The sequence below is a fragment of the Stigmatopora argus genome, chromosome 10 (assembly GCF_051989625.1).
Source record: "Stigmatopora argus isolate UIUO_Sarg chromosome 10, RoL_Sarg_1.0, whole genome shotgun sequence".
In the NCBI taxonomy this organism is placed as follows: Eukaryota; Metazoa; Chordata; class Actinopteri; order Syngnathiformes; family Syngnathidae; genus Stigmatopora; species Stigmatopora argus.
In genome coordinates, this window is record NC_135396.1 from 2,094,816 (window position 1) to 2,108,593 (window position 13,778).

Sequence of the window (13,778 nt, forward strand, 5' to 3'; positions counted from 1 at the left end):
AACGACAACACGGAACGCCAAAGTTGATAATGGCGTGTAACCGGATTATCCGTGTTCATAATGCATGAGCATGTGCAAAGGAGAACTTATCTGTGGATGTAATTATTCATGGGGCCTCTGCTAGTTATTCGTCTGGAGGCAACAATGAAGACGACAAATCATGGAAAAGTAAGAAACATAAATGGGAAAATAAACTTAAAAAAATAATAATAATAAAACATCATGTTGTTTGAATGTGCATCAGCCATGTTTTTTGAACCACATCTGCATTTTTTGTCTTTGTTTTTGGATGATACCTTAAATATCAACATATCACAACTTTGATTTGCTTTGTACTTTGTGCTTTTTGCTTTTGCTTTGTTGTTCTGCGGCCTTTGACTGTACTGTCTAACTTATAACTATGCCTTTTCTTGCTACTGTCACAATGAAATTTCCTGAATACGGGATGAATAAAGTTATCCAATCCAATCCAATCCAATATCAGAAAATGATGACAAGTTAAGATACTCTAAAATATTTTTTTTATTTTTTGCGTAAATATATATAAATAAATATGAATTATATATATATATATATATATATATATATATATATATATATATATATAGATATAGATATAGATATAGATATATATATATATATATATATATAGATATATTAGTGTAGATGATAAATAATATTAAATCAAGGCAAAATGACAGCAAATGACATCAGGTGAAATTGTTTTGATGAGATATGACACCCTTTTTTTCCTTTATGATGTCATATTTAATATTTCTGCACAAAATCTTTAATACATTAAATCTATTTAAAACATAGTTGACAACTATTAGTATTGGTACTAAGTATTGGTAGTATTGGTATTAGTATTGTTAAAATATTATTGTAGCAATGCAACCATCCTTGTCTGATCATTTTTTTTCATTTGATTGAATCAAACTCAAACTAAAAACAATACAATGAAAATGCTGGCTAGGATAGGCTCCAGCACCCCCCACGTCCTCTGTGATGCAGTTCAGAAAATAAATAAAAAGGAAAAGCTTGCTCTCTGTGTTTCATGATTTTGGTCACGTATGTTAAAAAATAAACTACTCCAGTGACATCCAGTCTTGCTTTTATAGAAGTACTTTCAGGAATATATGTTTTATAACAAGGTGGTATATACAGGGGTCTTTTTGCGTATTGTCGGGGGAGTTTTTTAGGGTTGAACCTCATCGGTGTCCGTCGTTATACATGTTACCTAGCAACAGTAAACAACATCAGAGCAGACAGTCAACGTTGTTAATGGCTGGCAGCAGCTTGTAAATTGGAAAAGCTATTGAATACATTTTAAAAACTACATTATCAATAGAAATTATCAATGACAACTCTTGACTTTAGAACTGTAGCTTCTAACATTCATTGGCAACATTTTGCTTAAGTACAAAAAGAAAGACTTGCACTTTAACGACCGGTGGAAATGTCGGTGCCTTTTTGCAACACCCACCTGAGAATCCCACGGGGGTTCGGCGCCCTGCTGGAATGCCTCGTCCGGGAAATTCTTCGCGATCAACCGGCGGACATTCCCAAATATGCCGCCATCTACTTTAAGCGTCTTCTGGCCCAACGAGATGGTAATAAAATTTTTGGAAATGAGGATTTTCACAGGTCATATGGAGATTTTTTTTTTAAGACGGGGGTGGGCAAAGTGATCCTGAAGGGCCATTGTGGGTGCAGCTTTCTGTTCCAAATGATCCAGCATAGACACTTTAATTAGCGGGGGAGGTCCTAAACAAGAAGCACCTGACGGTCATCCACTGATTGCACTTGCAACATGGCAGATTTGTGGAAAGGAAATAGAGCAAGGGTGTCAGACTCGGGTTGGTTTGCGGGCCGCATTAACGTCAACTCGATTTTATGTGTGCCGGACCATTTTAGATATAATATTTAGATTTTTTTTTTTTTAAATTGGATTAAAAGAACTGGATCAAAAGCCCCAAATAGACCGTTTTTATAGATCTAACGCAGGGGTAGGGAACCTATGGCTCGGGAGCCATATGTGGCTCTTTTGATGGGTGTATATGGCTCGCCGCTAACCTGTGTGATAAAATATGGGAACCGCTGTTGAGAGACCACCTAAATGGGAGCGTCACACTGTGGTGCCAACACTCTAGCGCCTTTTTAATCATAATTTTTCTTCATTATACTCTTCTGCAGGCATATTGTCATTGATACTCATTGATTAGCAACAGTGAAAACATGTTCTTAAAAGAATTCAGACTTTTTTTTACTTTCAAAGTGGTGAAATGATTAATAAATGCACACATTTTCATGTATTTTTACTTTTAAATTCTGAGTATGGCTCTCAAGGAATAATGTTTGAAAATATGAATTGTTTATGGCTGTCTTTGTCAAAAAGGTTCCCGACCCCTGATCTAACGCAATGTTTATTTGAGCTTTTTTTTTCTTAGTAATGGAACATTTCTTTTAATCCTGTTTTTCATTTCAAATGGAAACAAAATATATCTTTTAATGATGTTCAATATTAAAGTGGAAAGCGGAAAATATTTGTATATTTATTTTTAGATCTTACAAAATGCGCTTTGAACTAAAAACACAAAAGAAATTAAATTGCATTAAAAATATTGCAATGATTGATTTTAAAAAGGGAAATATCAGGAAATTTAATGTACATCTATAATCATTTGAATTTGATCTTAAAACAGAAAGTTGGCACTCATGATTTACTTTCCCGGGCCGCACAAAATGATGCGGCGGGCCAGATTTGGCCCCCGGGCCGCCACTTTGACACCTGTGCTTTAGAGTTTGGACTGAAAGTGGAATAGTTTGCACACCCGTGTTAAATCTAAGCTGCTTGCCTGTTCTGGTTTCCAGGTAGTGGCGTGGATCCAATTGAGTGGGCAGCCAGCCTGGAAGATAGATTTGACAACGACCGTGCATTCCAGGCCAGTTGGCAGCAAATCAACGTCGTCCGTGATTGATGTGACCTTGAGTCTGACTTCATCATTTTTTTCTCTGTGCCAATTCTTGTTATTTTACAGGCTGTTCCTGAAACGGTGACTGAAAATGCCATTCCTGAGTGAGATGATTTTTTTAGGAGCTGTAATGCATTGCTGGTCAATTTTTTGGGCGGGTCTTGGGGTCCAGCACCCCTGTGAGGATGAATCTCATATCGGGTGTATGTTTTACCCTTTTAGGAAGAGCCATTCAAAAGTTGATTCTTAAGGCCTTTAAATCCTGGTTAATATTTTTTATTTTTTTATTTGAACAAATCAAAATATTAGCTGTAATGATCATTTATTAATTTGTTTTTCAAGCCACTTGGCCTCATAAAGTCCGCGAGGGTGTTGGACACTATCGTAGCTAACAACGGGCTCAATTGGTTGCCAGCCAATGGAAGCACATCTAATTTAATTAAATAAATTAAACCAAAAATACACTTCTCATGGACACTGTAAAGTAGATTTTGTTTTCATAGTATTTATCACAATGCATATCATTGACGATATAGATGTCATTTAAATTACGTGTTGAAGGCAGTTAACTTTTTAACTATCTGTTTGAATACGGTTTGGCGGGGATGTTTTTTAAAAACATTTTACACATTTTAACTTAATTGCATTTGGGCTGTTACAGCTAAAAAACAGTACATCCACCTACTTTTGTTAACTGGTCTTTTTTTCCCAGAGAAAAACCATCTGAAATAGAGGGATCAGCTGCGTTAGCAGAGGTCCCGCAACCCGAAGTCGCGGCAGGAACTTCGAGTCAAGTTGACCTGGCGGAGGATCAGAAGGAGAAATCTCCTGATGAACCTCAGTCTGAGACATTAAGTGACTTTTCAGAAGTACAAGAGAGCACTGAAAGTAAACTGAGCGAGGAACCGGCTACGGAGGAAGAGGCAGAAGCTCCTGAGACGAAGGAGCAGGAAGTAACTCGGGAAGTTGCTACGGAGGAGGCCGAGGAAGTCGCTAAGGAAGAGACTGGGGAGGAGGTCCAAGAGGAGGATCAAGAGGACACTGAGGAAGTTGAGAAAGAGGAGGATGAGGAAGTAGCTGAGGGAGAATCCCAAGTGGAGGATCAGCAGGAGACTCAGGAGGACGTTCAGGAGGAAGACCAGAACGAGGTTCTGGACGAGGCCCAGGAAAAGGCTCAAGACGAGGATGAGGAGGCCTCAAAAGATGGCGCCGAAGAAGAAGGCTCCGAGGTGGAAAGTGTTGCTGATGTTGGAGAAACGGAGACGATGACGGAGGAAGTCAAAGTCGATGAGAACGAGGGAGATGATCCGTTGCAGGCTGCCGACGAAGAGAGTGCATTAGCGGAGACGGGGGAAGCCGAAGAAACGCAGCCTCAGAACGAAACAACCGAAGAAGTCCAAGCCCAGGAGGAGGAAGCGATGACCAATGAGAAAGAGGACCTGTCCACTAACGTGGAAGGAGACTCGGAGCTGTCGGAGGTTGAATCCGTTGACGTTACGCAAGACGAGGAAAGTGATCTGGCGGAGAAGCAGCCGGAAGAAGAAGGGATTTCGGAAGCGGGGGTGACGGAAGAGGATGCCAACGTTGAGACTGGAACGGGGGAGGAAGAAGCTGGCACCAACAATGAGGAAATGCAAGGTACAGAGCTGAATTTGAGTACCGTATTTTCACGACGATACGGCGCATCGCATTTAAAGGCGCAGTGTCAGTAACGAGTGCTTTTTCTGTATTTTTACACATACAAAAGACGCACCGTTTTTATAGACGCAGCCAGGCATGGCAAAACATACACCAGCTTAGACACACTCTAAAAACACGTTTTTCAAAAGGCAACGGAAGCAAAACTGAGTTGGGTTGTACTTTATTTAGCCATTTTACAATGTGATGTACGTCATCATCACCCACAAATCCATCAAAGTCCTCATTTTCTGTGTCCAAATTCAACAAATGTCCAAATGAGTCATCGAAAACGCTGAGTTTTATACGTTCGTCCAGGCGGCCACAATCCATTCGCAAATAGTAACTAGCTAGTAGCTAGCGTAACTATTCCAACGCTTCCTTCCATGCTTCGTAAAGCTGTGTTGATGTCGATGTATACAGGCCACAATCCATTGGGTATATTGACAAAAGAACTACATATCCCAGCAGTCACTGCACAGTACTTTTTCTACGGGGAAAATAGTAGAGTCAGGGGCTGCTTGCCGTAGTTGTGAGAGCTGTAGAGGATGGATTTATTTTATTGTATCGTGATAACAATTTTAGTATTGGTCCATATATAAAGCGCACTGGATTATAAGGCGCCATGTCTATTTTGGAGGAAATTTAAGACTTATCAGCACCTTATAGTCGTGAAAATACGGTATTTTATTGAATGTTTGTGCTGATAAAAGTGCGAGAGGAACAATTGGTTTTGCTAATAATTCCAGATGAAATGGCTAAAGACTCTCTGGAGGAGGCCGGGCCCGACGATGCACCGCAACCTGAGGAATAGAAGGAAACGAGGTAGTGTTTCATGTATATTCTTAATATTTTACTTTTCTTAACTAGACTGCAACACCAGAAAAAAAAACATTGCATTTTTAAATGGAAAAATGCTTGAAGTTGACTGGCATTGATTCAAATGGAGAGTTCATGAGACAAAATGGATTCAAAGTGAGTGTATGGTGTTCTATTCAATATCGTAATTATAAATCCATAAGTGTCGTGACATTTTATCCCAATAAACAATCAATAATTTCATCAATAATGTATTGAAACTGCATTTTAACCTAAATTCCTACAGATTTGAATTATTTTCAGCCTGTGAGTTCATCTAATAAGAAGTTGTAGGATCATTTATAACATTAAATACATTCAAGAATGAACAGTAAAAATGAAAAATTGCAAGTTGTAAAGTCTGTTTTGTTGGCATTATTAAAGCTGAAAGCAGAATTATTCAAAGGCTTGTTTTCAACAGCGTCTTATTAATTTGATAATGCGTCATTTATTCGCGCTTTGAGATCGAGTATTCCATCAAATCTTCCTGGAGTGCGTGCAGTAATTAAAAGAACCACACCATTAGGAATTGGATTAATGATGTGAACCATAGCTCAGAGGGTGGGCTCAGCTATTAATCATTACTATATCTTTTTCTCTGGAGTATTGACAGGTATTTACAATTTTATTGTGAATATAAATGATATCACTTGGTCTATTCGTCATCTGATAGACCTTGTAACCACGGAAGTCGGCCTGGATCTCGCCCAAATGTGGATGGCGTCCTTCTCGGGTGGTCAGCAGCGTTCTTCCCAGCTTAGAACACCAACCACCATGCATGCTTTTATTTTGATGGGAGGAGAAGGATGTGCGCTCAAGAGGTCACTAACTCACATGGCCCCAGATTTTTCTCTCCATTTCATATGCTCTGCTACTGAGTCAGACTATTGAGAATTCATTAGCAATATTTTCTATTCTTCACGGGTATTTTTTGTGATCAACTAGGCACATGAGGTCCATCTGCTCTCCCACTATCACAATAAAAACTATGTTTTAATTTAATCTTATCAGTAATATTTTTAAAAATCATTCTTTAGCCAAATACTGATAAAAAATACTAACTTGTTCACGTCTTGTGGGCGCAGAGATTCAGTTATATTATTGTGGTTGTCGTCCGAGCAATGTTTTTGTCATTAGTTAGGAGACGTGTGGTTGGTTTCGGTGGTGGGCGTGGCTTTTGAGGTCCGGCCAATGGTGCAGGAGTTATGCAAATAATATTAAACGGTCATATCTGTCTGGAGGTGGTGTAAGAGTGGTTAGCATGTACGCCTCGCAGTTCTGAGATCCAGCATTCAATCCCTGTTGACACCCGACCTTCCTTTGTGAAGAAGAACCCACCTGGGTTTTCTGCGGGTACTCCGCTTTCCTCCCACATTCCAAAAACATGCATGCTAGACTGGTCGATCACTCAAAATTGTCCATAGATATGAGCGTAAACGGTTGTCTCATTCTGCCCTGTGATTGGTTGGCCATAAATTCAGGGTGTTCGCCGCCTATTGTCAAAAATTGTCTGGGATTTACTCCAGCACTCTTGTGAGGACAAAAATGAATGAATGAATCTAAGGGAGTGAACATTACATTATTACATAGGCTCTTTAGTTAGAACTCATTATATGATAAAGTGTTGAAGGAGTGCACGCTCCATTAACTTAAGATCAAATTATTTCAATTTAAATTCAAATAGGCAGTATCATTTTGGTGGTTCTCACTATTGAAACACGCAATTCCCTTCCTTGTGGTCATGTCATCGTTTCAAAGAGGTGCTGCACTCAGACTTGAAACTTGATTGAGACCTCCATCTTCATCAAGTAAAATCAACGTTTTAACATTTTTGCCCCATTGGTCTGATTTAGCCGGCCTTCCGACGAGTACAGCGGTGAAGTCGGAAGAGAGTCGCTGAAAATGTTGCCATAGCGATGCCTCCCCGCTCACCCCGTGTTCTCGCCGCGAAATTTATAGGAGACGGCGAGATTGATTGTTGCCAGGCATGACGTGTACTCCTATTCATTGTACTTTTCCCAACATTTTGCTGGATTTGGGGTGCTTGAATTCCCTGTTCATGTATCTTACCCCATTGTTTGCAACAACTGAAACTAAAGAGCTTCATATGGGTTGGTGATTGAGGATGGTAAATGGAATCGAAGTTATTAGAGAGAACTCAAGCGTGAGGTTCAGTTATCGCGAAATAGAAATGACGGAATGACTGTGAGCGATGTAACTCCGATTAATGGCTGTTTCTCTGCCCCTGCATCTCGTCGCCGACGCTGGCAGTGGCGTGTGGGCGGCCTCGCCAGCTGGGATCAGAAGGACGGCGAAGGCTGTTAGCTCACGCTGCCTTTAATACATTTATAACACCGCCCGGCTCCACTCCGCCTGCCTTTATTTCCCCGCTTTTACGAGCTGGAACTGCAAGTTCAAAATGAATATTTGGAATTCATTCCAATTTTCTTGCCCGTTTTGTCACTCGCCACTCCGCGTGATGGCCGACATCTGCCCGTCTTTACGTGGTTGGCCGTACCGGGAGTGCAAAAGCAATAAGTCGGCAACCTTAATGAGGGTCTGAAAAGACAGAACACATGCTGACATGTTTGTAGGAGGTCCTCCTCACTCCCCTGTGAGTGTGTGTGTGTGGATGGGTGTGCGGATATGTGTGTGTTTCCTCTCTCTCTCTTCCTTTCTGCATGAGAGGATGTTACCGAGCATGCAATGACTGTTAGAAAGAGCCAGTGAGGCATCTGTATAAAAGCGCTGAGTGACTTTAGAAGAGAGATAGCGACCCATTAAGGCTACCGGAAGACCGAGTGAGACCTCATAAAAGCCCAGACATGGACTGCCGTAATGTAAGTAACATCTTTACGCTAACTTTGTTGAGCTTTAATTTCTGGACATTGAGTTAGTTGGGTGCTATTTATGTTTGTTCAACTCTAAGATTGAGCCTTATTAGGTTTTTTTTGTTTTTTTGTTACTGCGTTTTGGTATTTGGTGTTGCGTTGAGAGGATGAGCAACTAAGTAGTTTCTTTTTCTCAGAGCTGGCAGGTGAGTGAGCCGTCAGACACAGGGTAATGAATGCTGGTCGTACAGGTGGGTGGTCAACCCCACCCCCACATGGGAGTGGGGCGTCGGTGGGCTCGCTCCGTGGGTTGTCTTTTGTGTGAAATGTCAGACTGCCTCCAACAGTAATTATCTGGGTATTTGGGACACGGATTTTTAATGGGTGTTTACAGCCTCGGTAAAATGCTGCTGAATTTTTTATTCCGCTCGACACGTCTCCTTTGGGATGCTGACTGATAAAGATAATTTGGTCGTTTTAGTGTTTTTTTTCTTTCGTGCTGGAGTCTAAAGTCTTAACTTTATTTTATTATTTGCATCTTAATCAATTTCTCAATGATAGAAGTAGGTTATATAGTAGGAGGTTTGTCATATTTTTGCCATTGTTAGACGGGGCAAGTGTTGTTGCTTACTTATACTTTATTAAATATGAAGTGATGTAATGCTTTTTTATACACAGGAGGCACGTTTTTTTACTACATGGATTAGAAAAACAATTTGAATCATATTTTTTATTAATTTAGCGCATAGGATGGAGTATACACACTTGGTTTTTGGTTGAAAGTAACATTTAAAAAGCCATTACATTAAATTGCACATTTGACTGGGCAGTTGCCTAACATTTTCTTGCTAATTTACATTTCTATACACAGGATCGCAAAGTTCATTTTTTTATGTATTTATTATTTTACAACAAAAGGCTTAAAACCTGCTGTGAATTTTGTATATAATTTTTGGGGGACAAACGCAAGCAGCCAAATATCGATGGTATTTAGTCTGTCTAAATGCTAAGCTAAAAATACATAATTTTTGAAATTTGGTGTTTTCATAATCCTTTTTAGCTTCATCTGAGGTCAAATATTTAAAAAAAACACCCTAGACTGGTCGCCAGTCAGTCACGGGGCACAGAGACAGACAAGCATTCTCACAATCATTATTTATGATTACGATAACAAGAAAGGAAAAGAAAATGTAAAAAAAAATGGGAATGCATTAGATGAGGCTGACACAGTCACTCAGAATATGGCAGAGTGGAAAATGGAGGGAGAAATTCAAGGTGGATGACCTCTTAGGAATAAGCACTTAGCACACATCCCCAGCCATCCAAATGAAAAGCAAGCACGTAATATTCCCGTCACGCCACGGTCCTCTCAGCAGGAAGAACGCAGCAGGACCCAGGAGGAAGAGGACATCATGGATATTCCGCTGGATGACCCCGAGGCCAACAGGGCGGCCGCCAAGATCCAGGCCGGCTTCCGGGGACACATGACTCGTAAGAAGATGAAGCCGGAGGACAAGGCGGAAGGAGAGGAGGTGAGCTGGAAAGATGGATGGCCTTCTCGTAGTCAGGCCAACCGATTCGGCCGAAACCATGACGTCGGAAAAAAAATGGGAAACCGTGTGTTGCCGTCCAGTTGCAAAATGTCAATTCTTAATGAAACCTTCACCTCAGAAATTGATTGATATGCTATAATTGTTTTGAGCACGCTTTAGGAAGCAAACTCATTGGAAGTAGTCTTTATTAGTACTGGGAAATTCATACATTGAGAACTTTTGAAAGGTTTCCTGCGATTTGAGTGGAAAAATGTAACTATTTTCCAATGCTAGTCATCATTTGGATATTATAAGTATTCATTTTAATATTTATTAGTAATGAGCAACTAAATTATTGAGTTTTAAAGGACTTTGGAAAGGTTTTCCTGGAATTTGAATTGGAAAAATGAGAATTTTTCCAATGCTAGTCAAAAATGCCATTTGTCCAGGATATTTTGCAAAGTATTTATTTTAACTAGTCTTTATTAGTATTGAGGATTTTTGAAAAGTTTTCCTGGAAAATGAATGGAAAAATTGTCAGATGGTCAAAAATGGCATTTGTCCAGGATATTTTACAAATATTTATTTTACGTAGTCTTTATTAGTAGTGAGGATTTTTGAAAGGTTTTCCTCGAATTAGAACGAAAAAAATGTGACAATTTTTCCATTGCTAGTCCAAAATGGCATTTATCCAGGATATTTTACAAATATTTATTTTAGGCAGTCTTTATTAGTAGTGAGGACTTTTGAATGGGAAAAATGTGACTTTTGGCATTTCTCAGCATATTTTCACAAAGTATTGATTTAAAAATCCTTCATTTTTGCATTGCTGCTGATGTTGATTGATGTCACATTATTTTCCTTTTACGTCATGGACAAAGCAAATCTTGAAACAATGCATAATTAAATCAATAAGAGACCCCACCCCCTCCCTCCTGCACTGTTATGCGTGATTAATGCAAGGCGTAACTGAGTGACTCATTTTTAATGACTCCATAGGCGCTTCAGCAACCGCCAAATTAATCGTCAACCTTTAAGCACAGATGAGTGAACCTGCTTCACGACTGCTTGTTAAATCACCAATCAGAGGATTTGGATATTAATTGAGCTGACAGACGTCGCTGCTCTCCACAAGACATTGCTAAAAAAATGGAAAATGCTGCTATGGGAAATATGTACAATATTTCAGCCTCTAAAATTTCAGAAAAGCCCCAAAAAATCTCGAAAAAATCAAAATAAGACATCAACAGGTGGAAAAAAACGTCCAACAAAAAATGTATCACTCTTAAAAGTTTTAGTTTGAGTTTTGATTTATTTAATAATTGTAAAAATTGTAGCTGAGGGCTAATTTAAATACTAATTGTATTGGAAAATCAAGCTTAATGCTAATCATCAAAAGTGGTGGCGCAACACGTGTAGACAGACAAACCAGTAATATTCCTAAATATTTCTGGTTGATACACCCTATCTTGTGATTGGCTGGTGGTGGATGAGGGTGGGGCCTCTGTTTGAAATACAGACATGTTTCTTTAATGTCTATTGAAATATTAGGTCACTTTAATGAATAATTAAAGTCCAAATTTAACCTAGCGCACAATTCCCAACTACTTAGTACTAGTCGTAAGAACTATTCCATCAAAATATAAAGCTAGTACTAGAAAACCTGGCTCCAAAAAAAATAAAAAACTACACCGAATAAATTATACAAACTGATGGAAAAGGCCCGCCGTCGCAAAACAACATGTATCATATTTTTTTCACGATTTTAGCATCGCCGGGAGAACTATAAAAACTTAATTGACTCCTTCGGAAAAATATCACTCCCTGATGAAATATATAGCAGCTGTCTTGAGGGGGGGGGGGGCACTTGGTGGGCTTAAAAGCTCTACCATTGGTTGAATCTAACCCACTTAGCGACTAACTTTTACTGTATGTAGGAAACGTATTTATAGCGACAGGTATACCCGATATAGAATATTCCTCAGCAGACCGAGGAAAATTAATGATCCTGTCAGGGCCCCGCCCCAATTCCCCAACCGCCTCCCACTAGCGTAGACCCCCTTTTCGCCAAGTTCTGGCAGCAGTGGAGTCAAAATAAGACACGGTAGCTTTTTAAAAAAGCAGAATTGGCACTAAAAAGCACAGAGTTGTTGAAATAAACAGGTTACATAACAGCATTGCTAGAGAAGGTCTTCTTAAATCTTAAAGGTTGATTCCTAAATAAATGGAATAATGGGTCACATATGCTTGGGAGGTCATATTTAGTTACATAACTTGAACCAGGTCATCTTTTAGTGTTTATTTCTAAATGAGAATATTTAGTACTCAATAAGGTATAATGACAGTGTGTCCAGTTATTTTGGATTGGATTGGATAACTTTATTCATCCTGTATTTGGAAAATTTCATTGTCACAGTAGTAAGAGGGTGAGAATACAGACACAGCAAAAGACATTCTAGACATAAATAGATAGGTAAAAAGTAAGTTCATAAATAAATACATAAATAAATAAGCGCGTTGCTGATATATATATATATATATATATATATATATATATATATATATACACATGCATGCATGCATGCATGCATGCATACATACATGCATACATACATACATACATATATACATACACACACAAACACATACACACACACATACACACACATGCACACACATACACACACACACACATACACATATATACACACATATATACATATATACATATAAATATACATATATATATATATACATAGATCTACATGTATACATAGGGTAGGTGTTTTATTTACAGTGTTTGTGATTGGTTAGCACATGTGGCACATTTAAAATGCTTAGGCAAGTATTGCTAACATGAAGTGATAAATTCAGGGTTAGATTCTTGATTTCAATGGTCTGGTAGGATTAAATATGCATAAAATGGCACTTATTCAGGAGGGTCTGCATTGTTTTTGCCACTTACATTTTTAAAAGCCTTGCTGTGTGCACAGAGCTCTTATCGTTGTAAAATAGCTCTTAAGAGTAGAGACATTTCACTTATAATACAAGAACAAAACGAAGAAAAAATGGAATCTGGGCAAATTCCAGGTTACCCGGTGTGCAAGAATGTTATTTTCTACTTAAAAAAAGGTCCCACTGTTCTTGTCGTTTCCCTTAGCAACCACTGGAAGCTTGAACCCACGATGACCACCAATGCACGTCTATAACATTGCCGTTGTGTTGTTGTACTTTGAATCCACTCGTCCGTTTCTGTTTTTAGAGGCAGGAGGAACGGGGGCAGTAGAGAGCGATGACAAAGCTGTGGCAGAGCAGAGGTGCGGCTGTCCTGGCCTAGATGGAGAAAAAAAAAAAAAGAGAAAAGTGGAGTGAGAAACTAAGCAACGTAGCAAGCAAGTATGCTTCGGCGAGTACAAGCATAAGTTTGTGGTAGAAAATGAAGATTTTTGAGGATGTGTTTTGTCTTTTGGAGGTTATTTGAACTTTAGCACCCCTTCTGCTTGTGCAGCTTTATTTTTTTTCCAGCCAATTCAGATGTCTTTGACGCACCATTGGCAAACACACTGCATGTACTTGTGGAACTTCTGCTCATGTGCTAGTTTTTAGATGATCCGTGAATGTGAAAATGAATGTTCTGGAAATGCATAACAGGCATTTTTTTTGGGGGGGGGGGGTGCTCTGAGGAAAAATCTTGTGCGCATTAGCAGTAAATCTATATGACTTAACTTGTAAGTGATTAGTGCTCATCACATGCTTGTATATTGATATTTATGCAAAACTCATTAAAGATTGAAGGGAAAAAAAGGCAAACCAAAATCAGGTCTTTTCTCATGTAAATTACATTGTGCATGTGTTTTAGTGCTGCTTTAATATAATGACTGTACTATTACATATGCTAGTACAGG

The 13,778-nt window shown here is 39.0% G+C and overlaps 1 protein-coding gene across 1 annotated transcript; it reads left to right on the forward strand.

Moving 5' to 3' along the window:
* Positions 1 to 1,259: 1,259 nt before the first annotated feature.
* On the forward strand, positions 1,260 to 13,689 carry nrgnb (neurogranin (protein kinase C substrate, RC3) b). The gene is made up of 8 exons (XM_077611603.1): positions 1,260 to 1,613; positions 2,875 to 2,945; positions 3,042 to 3,079; positions 3,688 to 4,613; positions 6,184 to 6,331; positions 8,296 to 8,350; positions 9,718 to 9,873; positions 13,136 to 13,689. The coding sequence occupies exons 1-8, from the start codon at positions 1,460 to 1,462 to the stop codon at positions 13,157 to 13,159; spliced, it is 1,572 nt and encodes a 523-aa protein (XP_077467729.1). The 5' UTR covers positions 1,260 to 1,459; the 3' UTR covers positions 13,160 to 13,689.
* Positions 13,690 to 13,778: the final 89 nt, after the last annotated feature.

Excerpts from the sequence above, each read along its gene's own strand:
- nrgnb (XM_077611603.1), top strand. The coding sequence starts at position 1,460 with ATGTCGGTGCCTTTTTGCAACACCCACCTGAGAATCCCACGGGGGTTC. Across the intron at positions 8,351-9,717 it reads CAGACATGGACTGCCGTAAT|GAAGAACGCAGCAGGACCCA; the intron begins GTAAGTAACATC and ends TCCTCTCAGCAG. Across the intron at positions 9,874-13,135 it reads ACAAGGCGGAAGGAGAGGAG|AGGCAGGAGGAACGGGGGCA; the intron begins GTGAGCTGGAAA and ends TTCTGTTTTTAG.